Source organism: Pimephales promelas, chromosome 4 (genome assembly GCF_988280905.1).
Source record: "Pimephales promelas chromosome 4, fPimPro1.hap1.1, whole genome shotgun sequence".
NCBI lineage: Eukaryota > Metazoa > Chordata > Actinopteri > Cypriniformes > Leuciscidae > Pimephales > Pimephales promelas.
This window is the reverse complement of record NC_142772.1, coordinates 43332762-43353434: the sequence shown is the minus strand read 5'-3', so window position 1 is coordinate 43353434 and position 20673 is coordinate 43332762. Positions and strand designations below refer to the sequence as shown.

The 20673-nt window shown below is 34.5% G+C and overlaps 2 protein-coding genes across 4 annotated transcripts; one reads left to right on the top strand and one right to left on the bottom strand.

Annotated features, from left to right (window-relative positions):
• Window positions 1-234: 234 nt before the first annotated feature.
• On the bottom strand, window positions 235-16862 carry top3b (DNA topoisomerase III beta). Of its 3 annotated transcripts, none has more exons than XM_039659741.2 (18): window positions 16811-16862; window positions 16585-16681; window positions 12756-12887; window positions 12528-12634; window positions 11503-11577; window positions 11174-11370; window positions 10527-10683; window positions 10313-10426; window positions 10113-10203; window positions 9316-9470; window positions 9022-9127; window positions 7808-7954; window positions 7553-7726; window positions 5962-6090; window positions 5596-5745; window positions 4374-4474; window positions 1992-2193; window positions 235-826 (listed from the first exon to the last, which is right to left on the bottom strand). In XM_039659741.2, exons 2-18 carry the CDS (start codon window positions 16652-16654, stop codon window positions 348-350), a joined length of 2586 nt encoding a protein of 861 aa, XP_039515675.2. In that variant the 5' UTR covers window positions 16655-16681; window positions 16811-16862; the 3' UTR covers window positions 235-347. The 3 variants fall into 3 exon arrangements, with proteins under 3 accessions (XP_039515675.2, XP_039515674.2, XP_039515673.2); XM_039659740.2 differs by having other exon boundaries at window positions 16585-16703; window positions 16811-16856; XM_039659739.2 differs by having other exon boundaries at window positions 16585-16831.
• On the top strand, window positions 14027-16180 carry LOC148981756 (interleukin-17A). The gene is made up of 3 exons (XM_089129738.1): window positions 14027-14119; window positions 15382-15557; window positions 15731-16180. The coding sequence occupies exons 1-3, from the start codon at window positions 14105-14107 to the stop codon at window positions 15948-15950; spliced, it is 411 nt and encodes a 136-aa protein (XP_088985864.1). The 5' UTR covers window positions 14027-14104; the 3' UTR covers window positions 15951-16180.
• Window positions 16863-20673: the final 3811 nt, after the last annotated feature.

Genomic DNA, 20673 nt, shown 5'->3' with positions numbered 1-20673 from the left:
TGACAGGTTGTCCCACCCTCGCACCGCTAAACACGTCATCAGAGAAAAGATGTCACTGTACATGCGAGGGGAAGTTGATTAAATATTGTCAAAAAATTATGATGAGCATAAAAAAATAATTTTATAACAAACACTGCAATATTCAATAAAAACAAGATTTGTCACTTTGGATAAAAGTGTCTGTTAAATAAATACATATGTAAGCAGACATAAACACACACAAAACAGAACAGACTCTGTTAAACTAAAAACTTTATTGCCATTTTCATCTTTTTAGTTTGCACATTGAGACTAATTAAGCTGTCTTTAATTTTCTACTCCAAGACAAATAAGCTTTACAAAACAGTTTATACAAAATACGCTGCCAGGGCTGCCATTTTGTCTTTAGGCTTTTTAGGATTCCCTCTCCCCATAGGCCTCCTCCCTCTCCCCTTCCCTCTCCCTCTGCGGGCTCCTCCGGCCCGGTGCATGGGATGCCGCATGGTCGCATGTTTCAGCTCCACCAGATCCTGGAACACAGGATCGCAAAACACGCAGCCAGTGTGCTGCGTTTCACCATCAGGCAACGGCGAGCGTGTCTTGTTGAAGTCCACTATAACCAGAGACGCTTCGCAGGATTCACAGCTGTCCTGGGACACCTGCACTTTATGGGCGTGCTCGAAAAAATGCACCATCACGTTGCATTTGTTGCAGGCCATGCGCCACTTTGGGCCCGAGGTGGGATCGAAGACCAGGACACCCGTCTCACATTCAACACACTGACCGATCCCAAGAGAGTTGAGGGAGTGCTGACAGGAAGGGTGGGTGCACTCGTTACATCCCATCCCTGAGGGAAAGAGAAAGAGAAATTACATTAGGGCTATTTTTATAGGAGAACCCTTATCTTTTCTTGGTTTTAAGAGGCTTAAAAGGTTACATTTGCCAGAATCTTGGACCTTTCCCCCACCCACATGTTTTTATTTGACCACTATAATACATTTATTAAAAGATTATATTTTATATGTTTATTTTAAATACATTACTTTTTAAAAGTTAACGGTCAGAAGGATTTTTGAATGTTTTTTTTAAAATAAGTCTCTTATTATCAGGTTAGGGTTAGGTAAAAAAAACAGTAACATTGTAAAATATTATTACAATTTAAAATAATCTTTTCCTATTTAAATATATTTTTAAATGTAATTTATTCCTGTGATGCAAAGCTACATTTTCAGCATCATTACTAATGACATAATAATCATAATATGCTGATTTGCTGCTCAAGATTTTTTTTATTAACATCAATGTAAAAAAAAGTGATACAGTTTTTAAGAATTCTTTGTTTCATTTGTAAAACTGTAAAAGCCTTTACCATCACTTTTGATAAAAAAAAATTAAATATTAATTTTTAAAAAATCTTACTGACCACAATATTTAAAAATATTAAATGTTTTATTAAAATAAATAAATAAATAAAAACATACACACACACACACACACACACACATATATATATATGTATTTATTTATTTATTTATTTATTAGTACTGTGCGAAAGTTTTAGGCATGTTAGTATTTACCAAAAAAAAGTAGTTAAGCCAGTTATTTATATTATCTTTTGCTGTAATGTGTCAGTAGGAAATATCAGTTTTACATTTCCAAACATTCCTTTTGCCATTATTGTATAATCCAGTGAGATTTTTGCAAACGATCTCACAAACATCGAGTCCATATGGGATTATTTAAAGAAAAAAAAAAACTGAGACCGCATAAATACAGAAGAACTGCGGCAACGTCTCCAATCCCTTCCTTTTTATTTTCATAAACTTGAAAGATTGTTTATCCAACCAGTAAGAAAAAAAATATCTTCATCACTTTATATGAAAATGCAAAGGTTTATCAAGGGCATAATCAGATCTTGATTACAGATTTCTTTTTTTAGGACACGTTTAAAAGAATCCTAAATGAAGAACCACCCAAAAACAATTTGCTTTGAGAAACAGGGTCTCTCCTACCTTTCTTCATGTCTCTGAAGGGAGGGTTCCCAAAGCAGTAAGGACACACAGGGTAGCTCTTGCCACGCGACCCTGAGGTCCAGAGCACCAGCTCGAACTCATCCAGAGGACACTTGAGCTCTTTGTACAGCTTAATGGCTCCGTTCTGAGGTAAACTGTACGTCTCGTCGCAGTGAGAGCAGTGCAGACGACTGGGTTTAGCCTAGGGGGATTACAAATGACAATTTAGACCGTATTTGACACTACATCATGATTTACCAATATATATTTTTTCTTTCTACAAATTTTACTCTCCACAATGACTTAGCAGCAGCAGAAACCTTTATAGTGTGTAAAGACTTCAGTACATTTGGATCGAGAAAATCAGCATTAACTGGACATGCAGTCCATTTAACAGGAACATTAGACCAACAGTTGAATGATGAGGGACATTGATGAATAATTTGAGTTACATCACATCCAGATGGACACAGGAGAACATTCAGATAAAAAGCTTCCTCGCCGAAGGTCATTTTCAGGTGCACAGGTATAGACGGAGAGAGAGATGAGAGTCTGTCTAAAAGCCCAGAGTGCGTCACAGCGAAAAAAAATATATAAACCATGTGATTTACACAACGGCTATATCTGGATGGTAATTAGGATCAAAGTTGGTGAAGATGTAAATGCTCTGGGATGGAAAAGCTTTAAGTATGGCTGCATTACTCACTGTGCTTATTCAACATCACTGACGTCAGATTTTTTAAACAAGGTATTTTTGATGTCCAAAGCATTAAATACTTACAATAAAACACTATTATTCAGCAAGAATGCATTAAATTGATAAAACGTGACAGTAAAGAATTTATACATTTCTATTTCAAATAAATTCTGGTCCTTTAAACGTATTTAGTGAATCCTGAAAAAAATGTATGATGTTTTCAACTGTTTCACAACTGTTTTCAACATTGACAATAAGAAGGATCATGTGACTGATAAATTATAATTATGACAGAAAACAGTTATTTTAAATTGTAATACTATTTCAGAATATTTACTGTATTGTTTATCAAATAAATGCAGCCTTGGTGAGGATGAGATGTAAAAAAGCGACCCAAACTTCTGAACTGTAGAGTTAAATGGTTACTAAACTAAGGTGTGGTGGAAGTTGAGAGGTCAAAGTTTTAGGCTTGTAATCAGAAGGCCAAAGCCCTCTATGATATGTCACAATCCTAACATAGGTCAATCGGTTTGGGTCAAGGTCATGGATCAAAGCCCAAGACATAGTGTTGCAATCCTTTAATTGAGTGTGCAGACCTGAACTTTGCTCCATATTGAGACAAGCGTGTTTGGTTAAATATCTAACATTCTTCCATGACAAAGAAAGTAGCTAAAACACAATGTCTGTACATGCTAGTTATGATCTGTCTCTGTCTCTGTCTGATCTCTTTGTTTTAAAAGAGAAATGGGCTTTTCTTTAATCTTTTGGATTAAAAGAGTTCGATGAGTATGATTTTCATAGATTTTCATTTTCATGAGTACAAATTTTTTGGTAACACTTTACAAGGTCTCATTTGTTAACATTAGTTGATGTTTTATTAACTATAATGTTATAAGTAACAATTAGCAATACATTTATTCCAGTATTTATTCTAACATATTTATTATTATAAATAATAATAAATAAATATTATTACATTATTTATTATTAACATATTAACATTTATGTTAATGTTACTTAAAATACTGTCATTCATTGTCGTTGTTTGTCCATGTTAGTTCACAGTGCATTAACTAATGTTAACAAATACAACTTTTGATTTTAATAATATATTAGTACATTTTTAAATAAACAGCAACACAGATTAATGAATGCCATAGAATTATTGTTCATTCTTAGTTCATGTTAACTAAAGTAGATAACCAATGCTAACTAATGAAACCTTATTGTAAAGTGTTACAGATTTATTAAATAAGTCTTTTCTGCTCAGCAAGGCTGCATTTATATGTATTTTATGTAATATTACACTTTAAAATGACTGATTTCAATCAGAATATCTTTTATGTTATGTTATTTATGTTTGCTATTCATTCCTATGATGCAAAGTTGAATTTATCATCATTACTCAGTGTCACATGAGCCTTCAGAAATCATTCTAATATGTTGATTTGCTGCTTAAAAAAATCTGATTATTATCAATGTTGAAAACTGCTGTGTTAATTTATATTTTTGTGCAAACTGTGGAAATGTTTTTTTTTTCTTCAGGATTCTCTATATTATAAATAGTACTATAAACATTTTTACTGTAATATTTTCGATCAATTTAATGCATTTACATGTTAAAATCCCTAGAATAAGAAAGCCATCATTATAAGTCTGTTAGGGAAGTATGAGTCCTTACACACCTGGATGTACTTCATGAAGCGACGGCATTTGCCGCAGCGAGAGAGTGGTTTCCCAGTAGCAGCGATGGGAGAGAAGGACACCTCCATCAGTTCATCCATGCCTTTTAAACAAACATTAAGAGTGAATAATTAGCAAAACCTCTGAGCAAACATAATTTAGGCAAAAAACTGCATATTTAAGTTAAACTTTAAGAAGGCACAGAGCAGCCTTAAAGGAATAGTTCACTTAAAAATGAAAATTCTGTCATCATCTACTCTCCCTCAAATTGTTTCAAACCTGTATGAATCTCTTTCTTCTGCTGAACACAAAAGAAGATACGGTTATGGAAGTCAATGGGGCCCATCAACTTTCTGGTTACAGACATTCCTCAAAATATCCTCCTTAGTGTTCAGCAGAAGAAAGAAATTCATACAGGTTTGAACAAATTTGAGGGTGAGTAAATGATGACAGAATTTTTATTTTTTAAGTGATCTATTCCTTTAACTTATAGATTGAGAAACAGTTTAAGCCAACCCCTAATAAAATGGGTCTCAATGCATTAAAACACAGTTCAAGACCAGGGCTATTAGAGTTAAAAAACTAAAAACATAACAATTTTAATTATTTTCCTTAAGCTAATTACCAAGGCAACATTTCTTATTTTCATTTAGTTCAACTTGATGTACTAAAACGAAAACAAAAAAATCCCAAAACAAGACACATTTACAAAAAGAATATTAGTAAAAATGACAAAAACACAACTAAAATAAAACTTAATTCAAAACCTATAATAGCATCCCATTTAGGAATGTGCCCGAAGCCTAAATTTCCTAAGCCTACTGTTTCCGCAGTAATTTCAATTTTGATATTTTTAGGTCAAACCGTTCTTGTCTGTCAGTCATATAATGCAGGTCTATGGTCACCACCTCAAAGAGCATGCACAGAGAAATCCAAATTAAACATGATTTAATGACTCGTAAATATCACATTGATGGCCTAAGACACGAAACGAGCGGTTTGTGTGAGAAAACGAACAGTATTTATATACATGCTCTTTGAGGTGGTGACCATAGACCTCCATTATATGACTGATAGACACGAACGGTTCGACCAAAAAATATCACAATTGAAACTACTGTGGAAACAAAGACCAAAAATTAATTTCAAAGTGAACTATCCATTTAACACCAAACTAAGAAAGGAATTCAATTCTTTTCATAGGTTCACTGTATTTGACATTACCTGCAATGGAGTCCACAAAGTAGTGGAACTTCCTCTTGAAGATGTCCAGAGTATGCTGTAAAACCTGTTCGAAGTTTGCCTTTCCTAAAGCGATCAGAGTGAGCTGCTTTTCCACAGCACTCCGGATTGTGGGAAGAACCAAATCTGCATCTAACACACACAGATGCACAAAGAAAAGGATAAGCATATACAAATGAGTTATTTATCCAACACTTTGTTTCAAAGTAACTTACTGCACACCTATTACAGATTCATCTCTGTAAAGTTGCCCATAGTTCCTGAACAGCCCCTTTTGGGGTTTCAGTTACCAGGCCAAATCTGTAACTACTAAGCTACTGACACACACAAATGAAATACTCCCCTTACCAATCTTATAGTAACCGTGAACCAGAACAATCCCCAGGTTGGTGGGTTTGAGTTTGCGGCCACTTTCAACCGTCACATAGTTCCTCTGGCAGATGTTGTTAATGTGGACGGGGATACTGGCATCCGTACCTAGTGGGAAAAACATTTTTAATACAGTTCACACAACCAAACAGTTGTGGGGCACTATTGACTCCTAAAAATACCATGGAAATCAATGGTGCCGTCAACTGTTTGGTTACAAACATTCTTCGAAATATCTTTCTTTTATGTTCAACTGAAGAAAGAAATTCATACAGGTTTGGAACAACTTGAGGGTGAGTAAATAATGCTAGAATTAAAATTTTTGGGTGAACTATCTTTTTATTCATTGAACTGTTGTAAAAAAAAAATCAGTATTAAATTTGTGCGAGTGCTATTGTGGACTAAAACACTAGGGATGGGCAACGATTAATTGCGATTAATCGCATCCAAAATAAAAGTTTGTGTTTACTGTTTACATAATATATGTGTGTAGTGTGTATAATTAATTTGTATATATAAATACACACACATGCATGTATATATTTAAGAAATGTGTGCATGTATATATTTTATATACATTTATTCACTATTAATATTATATATAAATATTTGATATATTAATAACACATTTTTCTTAAATATATACATGCATGTGTGGGTATTTATATATACAAAAATAATTATACACAGTGCACCCACATACAGTATATTATGTAAAGACAAACTTTTATTTTGGATGCGATTAAGCGTTGCCCATCCCTACACCACTCGTGTATTATTGTGCTCGTTACTCATGTGATACCGATTGCTTAACTATATCATTATATAAATATGAGACAAAAACTCATACAGGGACTTTGCCCTGATATCTTTAATATTAGGGGCTAACTTCATTCAAAAGGCTACATCACGTAGTGAGTTGTTGGCCTGCATCATGTTCGTCACAAATCAACTTCATGAACTACGTAGGTCTTGGGTGGGGTGTGAGTTATTTCCCCCCCATAACTAATTAACTAAATTAATTAGCCCTAAATATTTCACAATTTAGTATTTAGCTGCATTTTGGATCAAATAAATGTAGCCATGGTGAACAGAAGAGACTTTTTTTTCTCTCTCACTAAAATCTTACCGACTAAAACTTGTAACATATAAAATAGCCTATTAATTAAAAAAAGAAAAAAAGAAATGTGAAAATAGTCCTAGTTTTGAAAACCTGAGCACCTGAAATTATAGCATAAAATGAAAAATTATGCATGAAACACTTTTAAGAATCCTGTGAATTTTTATGCATTTTAAACTGTAATTCATTTAGCAGTGTTTTTATGATATTGCACACATAATGTTATACCAAAAGGAGTACAGTGGCAATAAACGGACCAAGAGGGGGCGAAAAACTAATATAATAAAGTGTACCCCATGGATAAAGTGCATGATATGACCCGTTTAAATGTACTCTACGGCCTTATGTCTCACACGGGAAGAAGAGGATTAGGTAAAGAAGTACATTTTCCTCTCTTCTGTGGACTTGTTTTCTAAAACATCTGTTAGGCGTTGTAAGCACGGATCTCACCAATGCCGTGTTTCTCCATGAGTGTGATGAGCTCGGCCTCAGTGAGGTAGTCTGGAGGATTGGTCTGTTTCTCCAGTAGTTTGATCTCATCCACTGTGAATGTGTCTCCTCTCTCACACACCGGCAAGGCCTCTTCCAGTGGAATACCCTGCCAGGGCATCACTTCAGTATAACCTGAGATAGAGAGAAATATTAATAAGTATCACCTCTCCACTAGAATATTAGTGGATAAAGTTAATCTAACGATGCACATACCAGGAGAGATAAGCGTCTTCCCGCTGCATGTGAAGCTCTCCGTGGCGATGCTGAAGGAAATCGTGGTCTGCAGGTATTTACAGTCGGGGCTGACCGTCGCTATGAAGTGCCGTGTGATGTAATCATACAGACGCCAGCCGTCGCTGCCTGCAGAGAGAAAAAGAGATAGATGGCCTTTTGTAGCTCTGTTGTCGCAGATCTTATCAAGATTGAAATCTAGTTTTTCTGCAATATGGCCCCTGATTTGATTCATGGGGGCTGCATCCGAAATCATATACTTCACTACTATAAAGTAGCCGAAAAACAGTATGTGATAAAGAAGTCTGAATTCGCAGTACACATAAAAGAGTATGCTAAAAAATGATCTCCCAGTGAAATTCTGAAGGGTGCATACGACGGACAATTTACTATCCCATGAGGCCACGGGAGAAGATTTATGATTGACGTAACTGACGCTTGTAGGTCACATGATAATGACAGTATGGCAAATGTAGCCCATACTTTTTTAGCAGACTTGAACTACTTATTCAAAATAAGTACCTACTCAAGAAATTATGCAATTTCGGATGCAGCCATAGTTACGCTACCGTAAAAAGGTTTGGGGTCGGATTTTAGAAAGATTTTTTTTTTATCTTTTTGGAAAAAAGGTATCTTATGCTCACCAAGCTTGCATTTATTTGAACAAAATGTAATATTGTGAAATAAGTGTTTTATATTTGAACATATTTTAAAATGTCATGTATTCCTGTGATCGAAAGATGAATTTTCAGCATCATTACTCCAGTTTTCAGTGTCACATGATCCTTCAGAAATCATTCTGATACTCTGATTTGCTGCTTAAGAAACATTTCTTATTATTATCAATGTTGAAAACGGCTGTGCAGAAAAATATTTTAATAGATTTATTGTGACTTTGATCAATTTAATGCATCCTAAAATGTACTAATATCTTTAAAAAGAAAATCTTACTGACCCCAAACCTTTGAACAGTAGTGTTTAGCTAATTAGGCTCAAATTGACAAATTAAAAAGATATTTTAGACTATATTTTCTCTTCTTTTATTCAATAATTAGAAACAGGATCATGGATCTTGTCTTGCAACGTCAGATATGAATCATAGAATGACCTGGGTGTGTTCCCTAATATGCTTGACCTTTCAATATCACACATGATGTAACGCATTAAATGTGAAAATATGCAGTCGGTGGGCGTACCCAGCTCGCTCTCAGAGGCAGCTCTCATGGGTGTGATTGGCGGATGGTCTCCTGCGTCAGATCCTTTCCTTGGCTTATTAATGCCCTCGGAGAGAAGTGCTTTTACCTGAATACACAAACACACACATAAACATTTTTCATATAAGACAATGTTAATCACTTTTAATTATTTATTTAATTACTCATGAAAGAGGTTTTTTTTTTACAGGCACAAAACAAAGCTTATCAAATAGGTGTAAAAATAGTTCTTCTTTAGATGATCTCATCAGGGCGTTGGAAAGGGCACATGCTCACCGTTTCACCCCAGAAGGAGCTGTTGGCCTGTTGTTTGAGGGTGCTCTTCAGGTCAAAGTTTTCAGGGTAATGTGTCGTCTCTGTGCGAGGATAGCTGATATAACCCTGTGTGTAGAGACGCTCTGCTATCTGCATGGTATGCTGGGGACCCATTCCTGAGAAATACACAGATAAAATAATATATATATATATATATATATATATATATATATATATATATACCATTGAAAAGTTTAATCTCAGCAAGATTTTTTTTTTTTAGATAAATTCTGTTGTTTTTTTTAGATTTTTTAACAATGCTATACAATTGTAACAATGCTATACAACCGTAATTATTTCCCAAAAAGTGAACCATATAAGGTTCTTGAACATTTAATCTAAATTCAATTACATGACCAGTTATTACTTGCCAAAATGTATTGGTTGGTTTTATTGCCTCCTTGGATTTATACACTTTAAGGTATAGTTCAGTCTGAAAAGCAGTCTGTGTTACCCCTGGTTTTTCTTTACATGTACATTTATTAATTTAGCTGACACTTTTAACCAAAGTGACTTACAATTGCTATATATGTCAGAGGACGCACGCCTCTGGAGCAACTAGGGGTTAAGTGTCTTGCTCAGGGACACATTGGTGTCTCACAGTGGATTCGAACCCGGGTCTCTCACACCAAAGGCATGTGTCTTATCCAATGTGCCATCACCACCCCTATTTCCTCATTCTTTCCTCATTCAAACCCTATTTCTTATGCTTTTTGATTTGTAAATACACATTTAATATCTCAAGGGAAGCAGCCCACCCAAAGCAGAGCTGGCCACTCTTAACATCTCCACTGTATTCAATGCGAGAGGTCTCTGCTTGGCTTTCTCTTTCTTAGTCACAGATTCAACCTGTAAAGAAAAGACACATAATAACTCATGCAGTCACACATGAAGTGCTTTAGCACATATACAATCACTGAAACAGGAAATGACATATAACTGAGATACAAATACATACTTTAGCCTCCTTAGCAGTCTTTGCCATGTTGACAAACATTTGACCAATATCTCGGTCAAAAACTCTGACGCGGTCCCAGTCCAAGGTGAGTGGGCTGTCCTTTCCTTTAAAAACCTGTTAAGCAAGTATTCAGTGTGATATAATATACAGCTATTCTGCAAATAAATTTCTAAAATTGGATTTTGGTATTCAAGTGGTAAAGACCAGAACTGACCTTTGCTTGTACGACCCAGTATGCTTCAGGTTTGAAGGACTGGATCTTGTCGTGACGTTCCACACAGAACCCCAGTGTAGGAGTCTGACAGGGACCAAAAGAAATCAAGGAGGAGTCCAAATTCCCATATTTCCCCTGGAAGTATTTGGTTTGGAAACTAAAATCCAATGACAATGGTTAAGTGTGATGAATGACCGACTGAATAATCAGACATCAGAACAGTTTGCACTACTGTTCAAAAAAAATTAATCCTTTTATTCAGCAAGGATGCATAAAATTGATCAAAAGTGACAGTGCAGTCATTTATAATTTTACAAAAGATTTAAAATAAATCCCGTTATTTTGTACTTTATATTCATGAAAGATCCAGAAAAAAAAAAGGTTTCCAAGAAAATATTAAGCAGCACCACGCATAGGTTTCAATTTTATTTTTAAATATACTAAAATAGAAAAAAATATATACATAATATTTCACAATAGTGACTTTTCAAAAACATTTGAAAAAATCCGAGAGACCCAAACTGTTCAACAGCGGTGTATATTGCACAAAACAAGATTGCATTGTAATACAAAAAATATAATAATAATAAAAAAAAACCAAAAAAACATTCAAAGCATCTGCTCTACCCAAATGACGTCTTTCATACCGTGTGAAAGCACACCCGATCCTGAGGTCCAGTTCCTGACGAGCATCTACGGACAGAGCCTCGTTCTGGTTGGGTTCTCCGAGTCGAGTCATGGCGTTACAGATATCGGTGTCTGTGATGGAACTGAACTTGGACCGATACACCGTGCGCTCATTACCGTAAGGCTTATTCATCACAGGCTGAATGGCATCCAACACCTGAGATGGTACAACACACAGAAATGGAGAAAACACACTAAAAAACCAAGGCCAAACACCTCCGTCTCAGTTATCTGGACAAACTTTAGTTGAATTTTCTTTATAGATTAACTGAAGTCGATTCAGACTCACCTCAAAACAAATGTTCTCTCCTTCTTTGTCACAGTCCAACCACAGGACGACAAAGTCACAACCTTTTGCCTCAACCTGTCAACAACAGAAACTTTGGTATTTTCAAATTTATGGAGGGATTTTATAGGACTTTTTAAAATAATAATATAATATAATGCAACATATGCTTATGCTCACCGAAGCTGCATTTATTTAATAGAAAATGCAGTAAAAAATATTATTGCAAATGAAAATAAAGGTTTTCTATTTGAATATATTTTTTGTATCGTCACTCCAGTCTTCAAAAATCATTCTAATATGCTGATTTTATGCTAAGGAAACATGGTTCACATTTTTTTAGTGGAAATTGTGATATTTTTCTCAGGATACTTTGATGAATAAGTCCAATGAACAGCTTTTATTACATTTATTTATTAAAGCATGTATTAAACAGAAATCTTTTGTAACATTTTAAATGTCTTCTCTGTCACTAAAAGTAAAAATAAAAGTATTAATTTCTCTCTTTTTTTAATCTTAACCACAAATGTTTGAATGGTCTCATTGTTTCCACAAAAAAAATATTTAAGCAGCAAAAACTGTTTCCAACATTGATAATGATAATCAATCAGCATATTTAAATGATTTCTGAAAGATCATGTGACACTGAAAATACAGCTTTGTATCAGAGTACTTAATTTATTAATGATTAATGTATTTAATTTATTTAAAAAAAGAAAAAATATATATTTTAATTGGTAATATTACTGTTACTGTATTTTTGATTGAATAAATGCAGCATTAGTGAACATAAGAGACTTCTTACAAAAAATAAGCTTTAGAAATATTTTTCTTTATAATTGAACATTATTGAAGCAATCATATTTAATTCAATATATAAATTAAATAATGTATTATATGCTTGGAACAGCAAATAAAGAGGGTCAAATTTGATTTCATGTAGTCTTTAAATACAGTTTGTCTGGATGTTTAATTATTTTAGACAATAGATACACTAAAAGCAGTCAGGTAATGAAAGGGAAAGTCACCTGAAGGAACTTGACCATATTAAGTTTGGGGTTTGCTTCCTTCTTCTCAGTCGGAGCCTTGGTGAACAACTCGGCTGGATCGACTTTATCCCAGTTGTTATACTTTCCTGTAAAACATCAAGGATAGGCAATATTACACTCAAGTTTGCATCATCTTGACTCTTGCATGCACATTACAAAATATTCCTGCAAATTAAAAGCAGCCCATACTGAAGACAAGACACTTACCGATAAAGTCCAGACTCATGACGTGTCCACACACTGACGTCATCTTAAACCTCACATTTTGGCCCATAAAGCTTCCGGTGTACTCATGGACTGAGCACGCTCCATTTAGGCCTTTTCGAGTTGAACAGCTACCTATAAACAAAAGAAAACAAATAAAACGCTCATTTAACTTTTAACTTAATTAAAGTTGTAATCCACCTGTCAATTGTAATCAAAAAAACTACACTTAAAGGAGCAGATCACTTTTAAAAACAACTTTTGCTGATAATTTACTCACCCCCATGTTATCCAAGATATCCATGTCTTTCTTTCTTCAGTTGAAAAGAAATTAAGGTTTTTGATAAAAAACATTTCAGGATTTTCTCCATATAATGGACTACAATGAACCAAACAGTTCAAGGTCCAAAAGACAGTTTCAGTGCAAACTGAATAAGGGTTTTATCAAGCGAAACGATCACCCATTTAATAAATAAATGTCAAAGTTTAAGTTTTATAAGCTCAAATGCTTGCCTTGCTCTGTTCTGTGATGCGCGTTCGTGACTCTCCTGTTCGAACTCGTTCATCAAAACGAACGAATCTTTTTCCGAGTCAATTCGTTCGTTTCGTTCAATGAATGAACCAAATGACTCAGAAAAAGATTAGTTCATTTTCACCTTGAACCGTTTGGTTCCCGCTGAAGTGCATTATATGGAGAAAATCCTGGAATGGTTTCATCAAAAACCTTAATTTCTTTTCGACTGAAAAAAGAAAGACGTGGACATCTTGGATGACATGGGGGTGAGTAAATTATCAGCAAAAGTTTTTTTTGAAAAGTGAACTACTCCTTTAACCTTAAAGATACACCTTTAGGTACACTTTACTTCAAGTAATCATTCAAACACAATCTTACACTTTTCTTATTCCATTGATACCAGAATATTTGCATTGAGACTCTTTCCAAAGCAACAAACATGACCATGTAAGCTTTCCTATGGTGGACATTGACGAAATTACTCAGAAGCTGGTGCTGGCATTGAGTGATCCATCATAAAGTGAAATGAGAGAGCAAAGAGCTGATTATGCATTCTGAATTCTTTTCATTCATTTTGTCCTGTTCCCAAGGCTGAACTCTCATATCCAGATGGAGAGAATAAGCCTAAAAAAGCATGATGATGATGTTAATGATGATGAACCTTGAGCACTGGCTTACGCTACGGTCCGTTGGAGGTCTCCATTGAGACTATGGTACATAAATATAGGCCCGAAACGAGGGGATGGACACATTTGGACCAGCAGATTTACCCCTACAGGCAACAGCAAGCCTCCAGAATCTCATTCCCCTTCTCACTTCCATTTGTCCACGATACAGCATGCAACAGCCGCAGGTAAGTCACCAACACCATTCACACAAGACTTCAGAAGATTTTGAAAGCTTTTGAAAGAAGTCTCTTTTGCTCACTAAGCTTGCATTTATCTGATCAAAAATACAGCACTAATAATAATAATAATAATATAACAATTTAAATAAACTGTTTTCTATTTTAATATAATTTAAAATGTAATTTATTTATCTGATGCCAAGCTGAATTTTTAGCATCACATGATGATCACATGAAATCGTTGTAATATGCTAAATTTGCTGCTCAAAAATACCTAGATGTAGAAAACAACCGTGTTCCTAAATATATTTGTGGATTCTTTGATGAATAGAAAGTTCAAACAAACAAACAAACAGCATGTCACTCTTTACACTGTAAAAATGACTTTGCTATATCTAATCAATAAAATTGTGGCAACAGATTACAAGCAATTTTATTAATTAAATTTAACAAATTAGAATTGAGTATTAATGAATCAAATTATTCCTTAAAAGTTAACCATTTAAAATGACGTCAAAGATTAATTAATAACTCTTTATTTTATATTGCCAACATTGAAGACACCAGATGTTAACAAGCAGAATTACCGAAGGAGAAAACCGTCATTTTTAAACAAACCTAAAACAAACACTGATCACCATAATGGTGACTTAAATTTACTTAAAACAAAATTCTCATTTTAAATGGTTAACTTTTAAGGAATTAATTTAATTAATTATTACTCAATTCTAATTGTTTAAATTGAATTAATAATATTGCTTGTAATCTGTTGCCACAATTTCTTTGATTAAATAAAGCGCATACATTTTTACAGTGTACAGTCACTTTTAATTAATTTAATGCATCCTTGCCGAGTAAAATAATTTATTAATAGATTCTGGTTTTACTATAAGGAAGAAATAACATTTTACCAGTTATTGGCCAAGCTAGCACAATTATCAGCCAATACAGCAAATCTTAAATGGCCAAAAGAGGCCTGGACGATTTAGGTCTATAGCTAAACAACTAAAAATGGGGATTCAAACCTGAAAGCTAGCCAATACTTTAGGATAAATCTTGTTTTAATAAACTAAACCTAGTTATTTATTCTTCATCACTAAATTGCACTGGATCTGTGAATGTAGGCTGTATAATTTGGCATTAGCTTCAATCTATGAAGGTGTCCACATGAAAATATGCATGATACTATTGTCACCCACAAACCGCAAATAGAGCCCACACGTGCAAACTCAAAGGTGCTGATGCCTACTTCTCAATCTCTCCCTCAGATTCTAGGACTCCTGAGCATTTTTCTGCTGGTCTTAGACCCCAGCCAGGGCAATCCGATCACGGCACAGTGTGTGGAGCACACCTACTGCTCCTCCACGCTGAAAGAGTACCACACACAGCTCATCAACCTGCCCAGCAGGATCAACGAACGCAGCGTCGCCACATGGAGCTACGTGTGAGTTGAGCAGATATTTGAGCCCTTTTAAAATATAGATTTACAGCCAATAACAGGGAAAGTATACTGCAGGTGCATTTTATACAGGATGCGTCCATCCTGTATAAAATGTAATCTGAAAGACACTGAAATGTGGTATATATGAACATAAAATTCTTCTGCACCAATAACAGGGAGAACCTCGACCTGGACCGTGTGCCACAGGTCATCTATGAAGCAAACTGCCTGAACAGTCATTCCTGTAAGGGGGTCGACAGCTCTTTCAGTCTGGAGAGCATCCCCATTGCAATCAAAATGCCCTTTCTCCGAAAAAATCCAAGATGCCCAACTTACGCACTGGAATTCGAGGATGTCAACATCGCCTGTATATGTGCAACATCCAGAGAGAGTTAGAGCTGGGTCTGAAAATTCATGCACTAGATGCCTTTTCAATTATTATAATTGTGTAATTTAAACTGAATGTCAACCGCAAAGAAGTCTACTGAATAGTAATGCTTATGATCTTAAACACCACCACAACGTATATACTGCAATATAGATGTATTAAGTTTCTGAATGCTTGTAAACGTGAATAAATAAAATGTATTTATTTGTTTTGCAACAAAAAACAGCAATTTTTGGGTTTCCCATTCATTCAAGAAACAAACGTACAGAAAAGATTCGTATTCGTTTAGAAATACTCATGTTAAAAAAATAATAATCAACCCTGCTTTTCCTTCAGTTTAATAAAATTAAAAGTATTTAAAGTAGTTTCTAAATTAATATGTGGCCAAAACGGAATGCATTATAATATTTAAATAATTAGAAACGACACATGCTATTCAAAACAGTTTTAGGACGTCACATTGCAGGTGTTTGTCATGTTAACTACTCAACTTGTTAAACAGGTATAACGTTAGATGTAACATGTAAGTAACATGAGTATAAATAGTAGTAGATTTAATGCATATATATATATATATATATATATATATATATATATATATATATATATATATATATATATATATATATCATACAGACTCACCTTTAGAGAGGATTTTGGCAATGGACTGAGCCAGAGAGGGCTTCTCAGCCACCATAAACACAGTCCTCATCGCTGCTGGTTCGGTTGTACTAGTTATCTGTCATAAACAACAACGGGGGCTGACAATGAAATAACAAAAGTAAATATCTTATTTCAAAGTTAATAACTAAAGCTAAAATAATGCTAAATAAACTTAATAAAACCAATAACCGAGATAATAACACACCGGTATATGCCTGCAGAAACTACTTCAGGCATGTTAACTTCCGGGTTCTTCGCATTTTATCAAAATAAAAGCCCGGAGTTTTATCCATGGATAATAAAAGAAAGGGTTTTGTCCAAAGTATTTTACTACATTTACTACATCTGTGTAACCGGGGGTTAAAATAACAATTATTATTAAATAATAATGATAATAATAATGAAAATATATGGGGTTTTACAATTATCAACAAACAAATAAAAAAAACACTTCATATATGAACAATGTGTATTTATTTATATATTATTTATATATTAAAATCATATTTTATAAATAAATACATAATATTTTATTCTTATTTATTGAGTAATACTCAACAACAATACTCAACATTCTTAAAAAAAATCAATTTTGAGCTCTGGAAACGGAAACAATAATTTAACTAATGTATTTAAAAGGCAAAAACACATATTATATATATTCACATTTCTGTATGAATTATTGAATATTCTCTGTTTTATTTTATTTTATTTTATTTTTTATAAACGGACGTCAGGAGTATTGACGCACGCGATCGCATTTAATGGCCACTAGATGGCGGTGTGATATAAATAATAATAATCTCTTGCTCCTCAAATAGATTTGTAGCACCATCGGACTCCAGATCGCTCATGTGAAATCCCGCCAATTAGAAAATACAGCACCGAGTTTGTTTAGTCAAATGTCCAATGCTTTATAAAAACGAGTGAGAAGAAATAAAAAAAGCGAGAAAAAAAGAAAGTGTCTGCGACCCCACAGATGGCAGAGGGAGGGTGGAGTTGAGTTGGTCTCCTTCAGCGGACTGATCAATTGAACACATCCAACCCACAATGCCTGCCTCCTCCAGTATTGACTCATCTGGACTGTCACAGCACACACACTCACTCACACAGATCATTGGATGACACAGCCGATGAAATCATGATCCAGATCCAATTCGCCATTACGAACAGAACATATAGGCTATAGGCATAGAGCTTCACACATGCATCTGATTGGGTGACATGAGTCATAGTTTCTCATTTTCATCACTCCTTTATCTTCTCTTACTCATAGACAGACACGTAAACACATTTAAAGCAAGAAAAAAGCAGTCTTTTCGACCAGGAGAACATTCAGCACATTGAAAGGAGGACAAAGACAAAGAGAGAGACAAGTGAATGATTACAGGGCCTAGGATGGATGAAATTACAGACATGGGTGAACAAACAGCACTTATTTGCTACTGTTTCTCTCTCTCCGTTTCCCTCTCGCTCATTCACAGATACATGTAAAGAGGTTTTGATGGATTCCCTTTCAAATGTACAATATAAGCAATGCTGTTGGCTATATGTTATGAAAGCTTGAGAGAGGGTGGAATTGACTGGCAGGATGGGGGAAATGATCTTAACCATTAAAACTCTTGCCAGTAAAGATGTGTGACTCACCCGCTTGATCTAGTGTTGTAACTGTAGAAAGCAAACAGAAGAACAGAGCTGCAGTGGAGATCTCACTTGTTGTCTTTATCGTTCTTTCTTTGCCTTTATTTTGTCCATAAGCATCAAAATCAACACAAACAGGAGTGCTTTCTTTCATGCTGGTAAAAATACAAATAAAATCTCTTTAAGCCCATCAAGGCTATGAATCACATTTGATAGAAGGCTTCTAAATTATGAACATGACTGCTAAAAAACAAAAACAAAATAAACTGTTGTAGGCTACATGATACCTCCAATCATTCCCTGATTGAGTTATACTTTTTAGTAAGTAAATCCCTTTTAGGATAATTGTAAAAAGGACCATGAGGTTATGGTATTCTTACTAATTTAGGGATATTTCAAAATGAACATTTACTGGACCGAAGCAGCTTAAGTCTGCTATTATCAACATTACTTTTTAGAAAAATCATATTAAATTGTGAGGATCATATGATACATCAGGCTTTTGAGGAATGTTTATTTGTTCATCTCACAGTCATCTTTGTATTGCATTATTACCAAAATGAAGACATATTATTGGGAGATATAGAGTGACAAATGATAGTGCATTTATATGTAATCTGTATTGTCATAAAAATTCTCATTGATTTACATTAAAACTACCATTGCATCTTACTTTTTGGGCATATCAACAAATTGATTAAGTTTAGACCTCTTCAAGTATGAAATCCACTCTCATATGATACGAGCCATAAAAGCATGATGCCTCGAATATCAAAATATTTTTCTGAAAGTTTTCCTTTTCAAAAAAACTGATTTTTCTGAATCCTCTCACAGCAATGAGATTAAATGGTGACAAAACTGAGACTTTATGTGTCTCTTTAAGAATTTCAGAGGAGATCAACAAGATAAAAAGAATCTGAGCTATCTAAATGAATTTCTAATTTACATATGTTTAATTTTAGGAGACATATCTTGAAACCTGCACAAAAAACACTTTTACTCTCCACAATCCATTTAAACAAAGGATCAAGGAACGATTTTTCTTTAATCATTCCAAGCAAAAGGTCTATCTAGTTAAACATCATAATATGATTTAATAAGAAAAGGTTGTATTTGAGGTATTTTGTGAGGCATTAAACTTATAGAAATCATTGGATCGTTTTAAGGATTTTGTTTCAATGAAGTAATTTTGTTCTTAAAAATTCATTTTTAAACATACATTATCATTGAAATAATCTGTTATGAAAGTTTTATCGTATAATTTAATACATTTCTCCATATAAATGGCATCAAGGTATAAAGGGTTCCTTAATATTAATAGGGTGTAGAACCACATTGAAACTTTTTTTAAAGAAGGTCAATGAGGAGTAAACATGATCAGCTTTATTCCCAACACAGATTCAAAATAATAATATTTAATAACATAAAACATTCATGTCAATATAATTCAAATGTTTAAGAGAGAGCACACACAGCTGATGTGACTTCTGCTGTGTTTGTTTAGTCATTGAACAGGAACATCTCATGTGTGTTTGTTATTCTTTTAGTTTAGTTAAGAAGCAACATAACCATCTAAAAATGTATGTTCTCGTGTTCACTTGCTGTAATTAACATGGACATATTCAGATAATAGTTGCCTATCTCTTCTACTTGATCATCATCATCACTGACCACATGAACACTGGCCGTTATTGTCTCTCATCTTCTGTCTTTTATCAGCGTCCTTCTTCCCTCTCATCTTCACACGTATCTATGAGATATGCAGGAGTACGAGGCATTCTGGCACTGCACTGTGAGGAAGGTGAGGAGTGGTTCAAGGTGTGATGATGAAGGGAGGAGGGGAAAACAACAAAAAAGAGGTTGAAGAGATTAAAGCTGCTTCTGGAATTGTATTGCTTTTAATATATAAAAGAATATGTTCGGTTTACATTCTAAAAAATAATGTAAGCCAAACTTAATTAATTTATGGATTACATTTGTTTTAAAAAAATCAATCCTTTTATTGAGCAAGGATGCATTTTTTAAAGGCATTTTTAATGTATAACAGCCCATTCTCACTCCCAAGGCGTCACCTAACTGACGCCTTGGGAAGCATTTGGACATGCTTCAATATCTGACGCTTTAGGCGCCCTTTAGCGTCAGTTAGATGACGCCCTAGGATCGCGTGTACCCTACCCCCACCCCACACCTAAACCTAACCGCGTCCTCTAACTGACGCTTTCCTTTGGCGTCAGTTAGATGACGCCGTAGGATCGCGTCATGTAAGTGACGCTAAAGGGCGCCTAAAACGTCAAATATTGAAGCATGGTCAAAGGTGACGCCTTGGGGTGAGAATGCGTTGTGTATAATGTAACGAGTCTGTTATTTGAACTTTCTATTCATCAAGGAATTCTGAAATATGTATCAGGTGTTTCCACATATGATTAT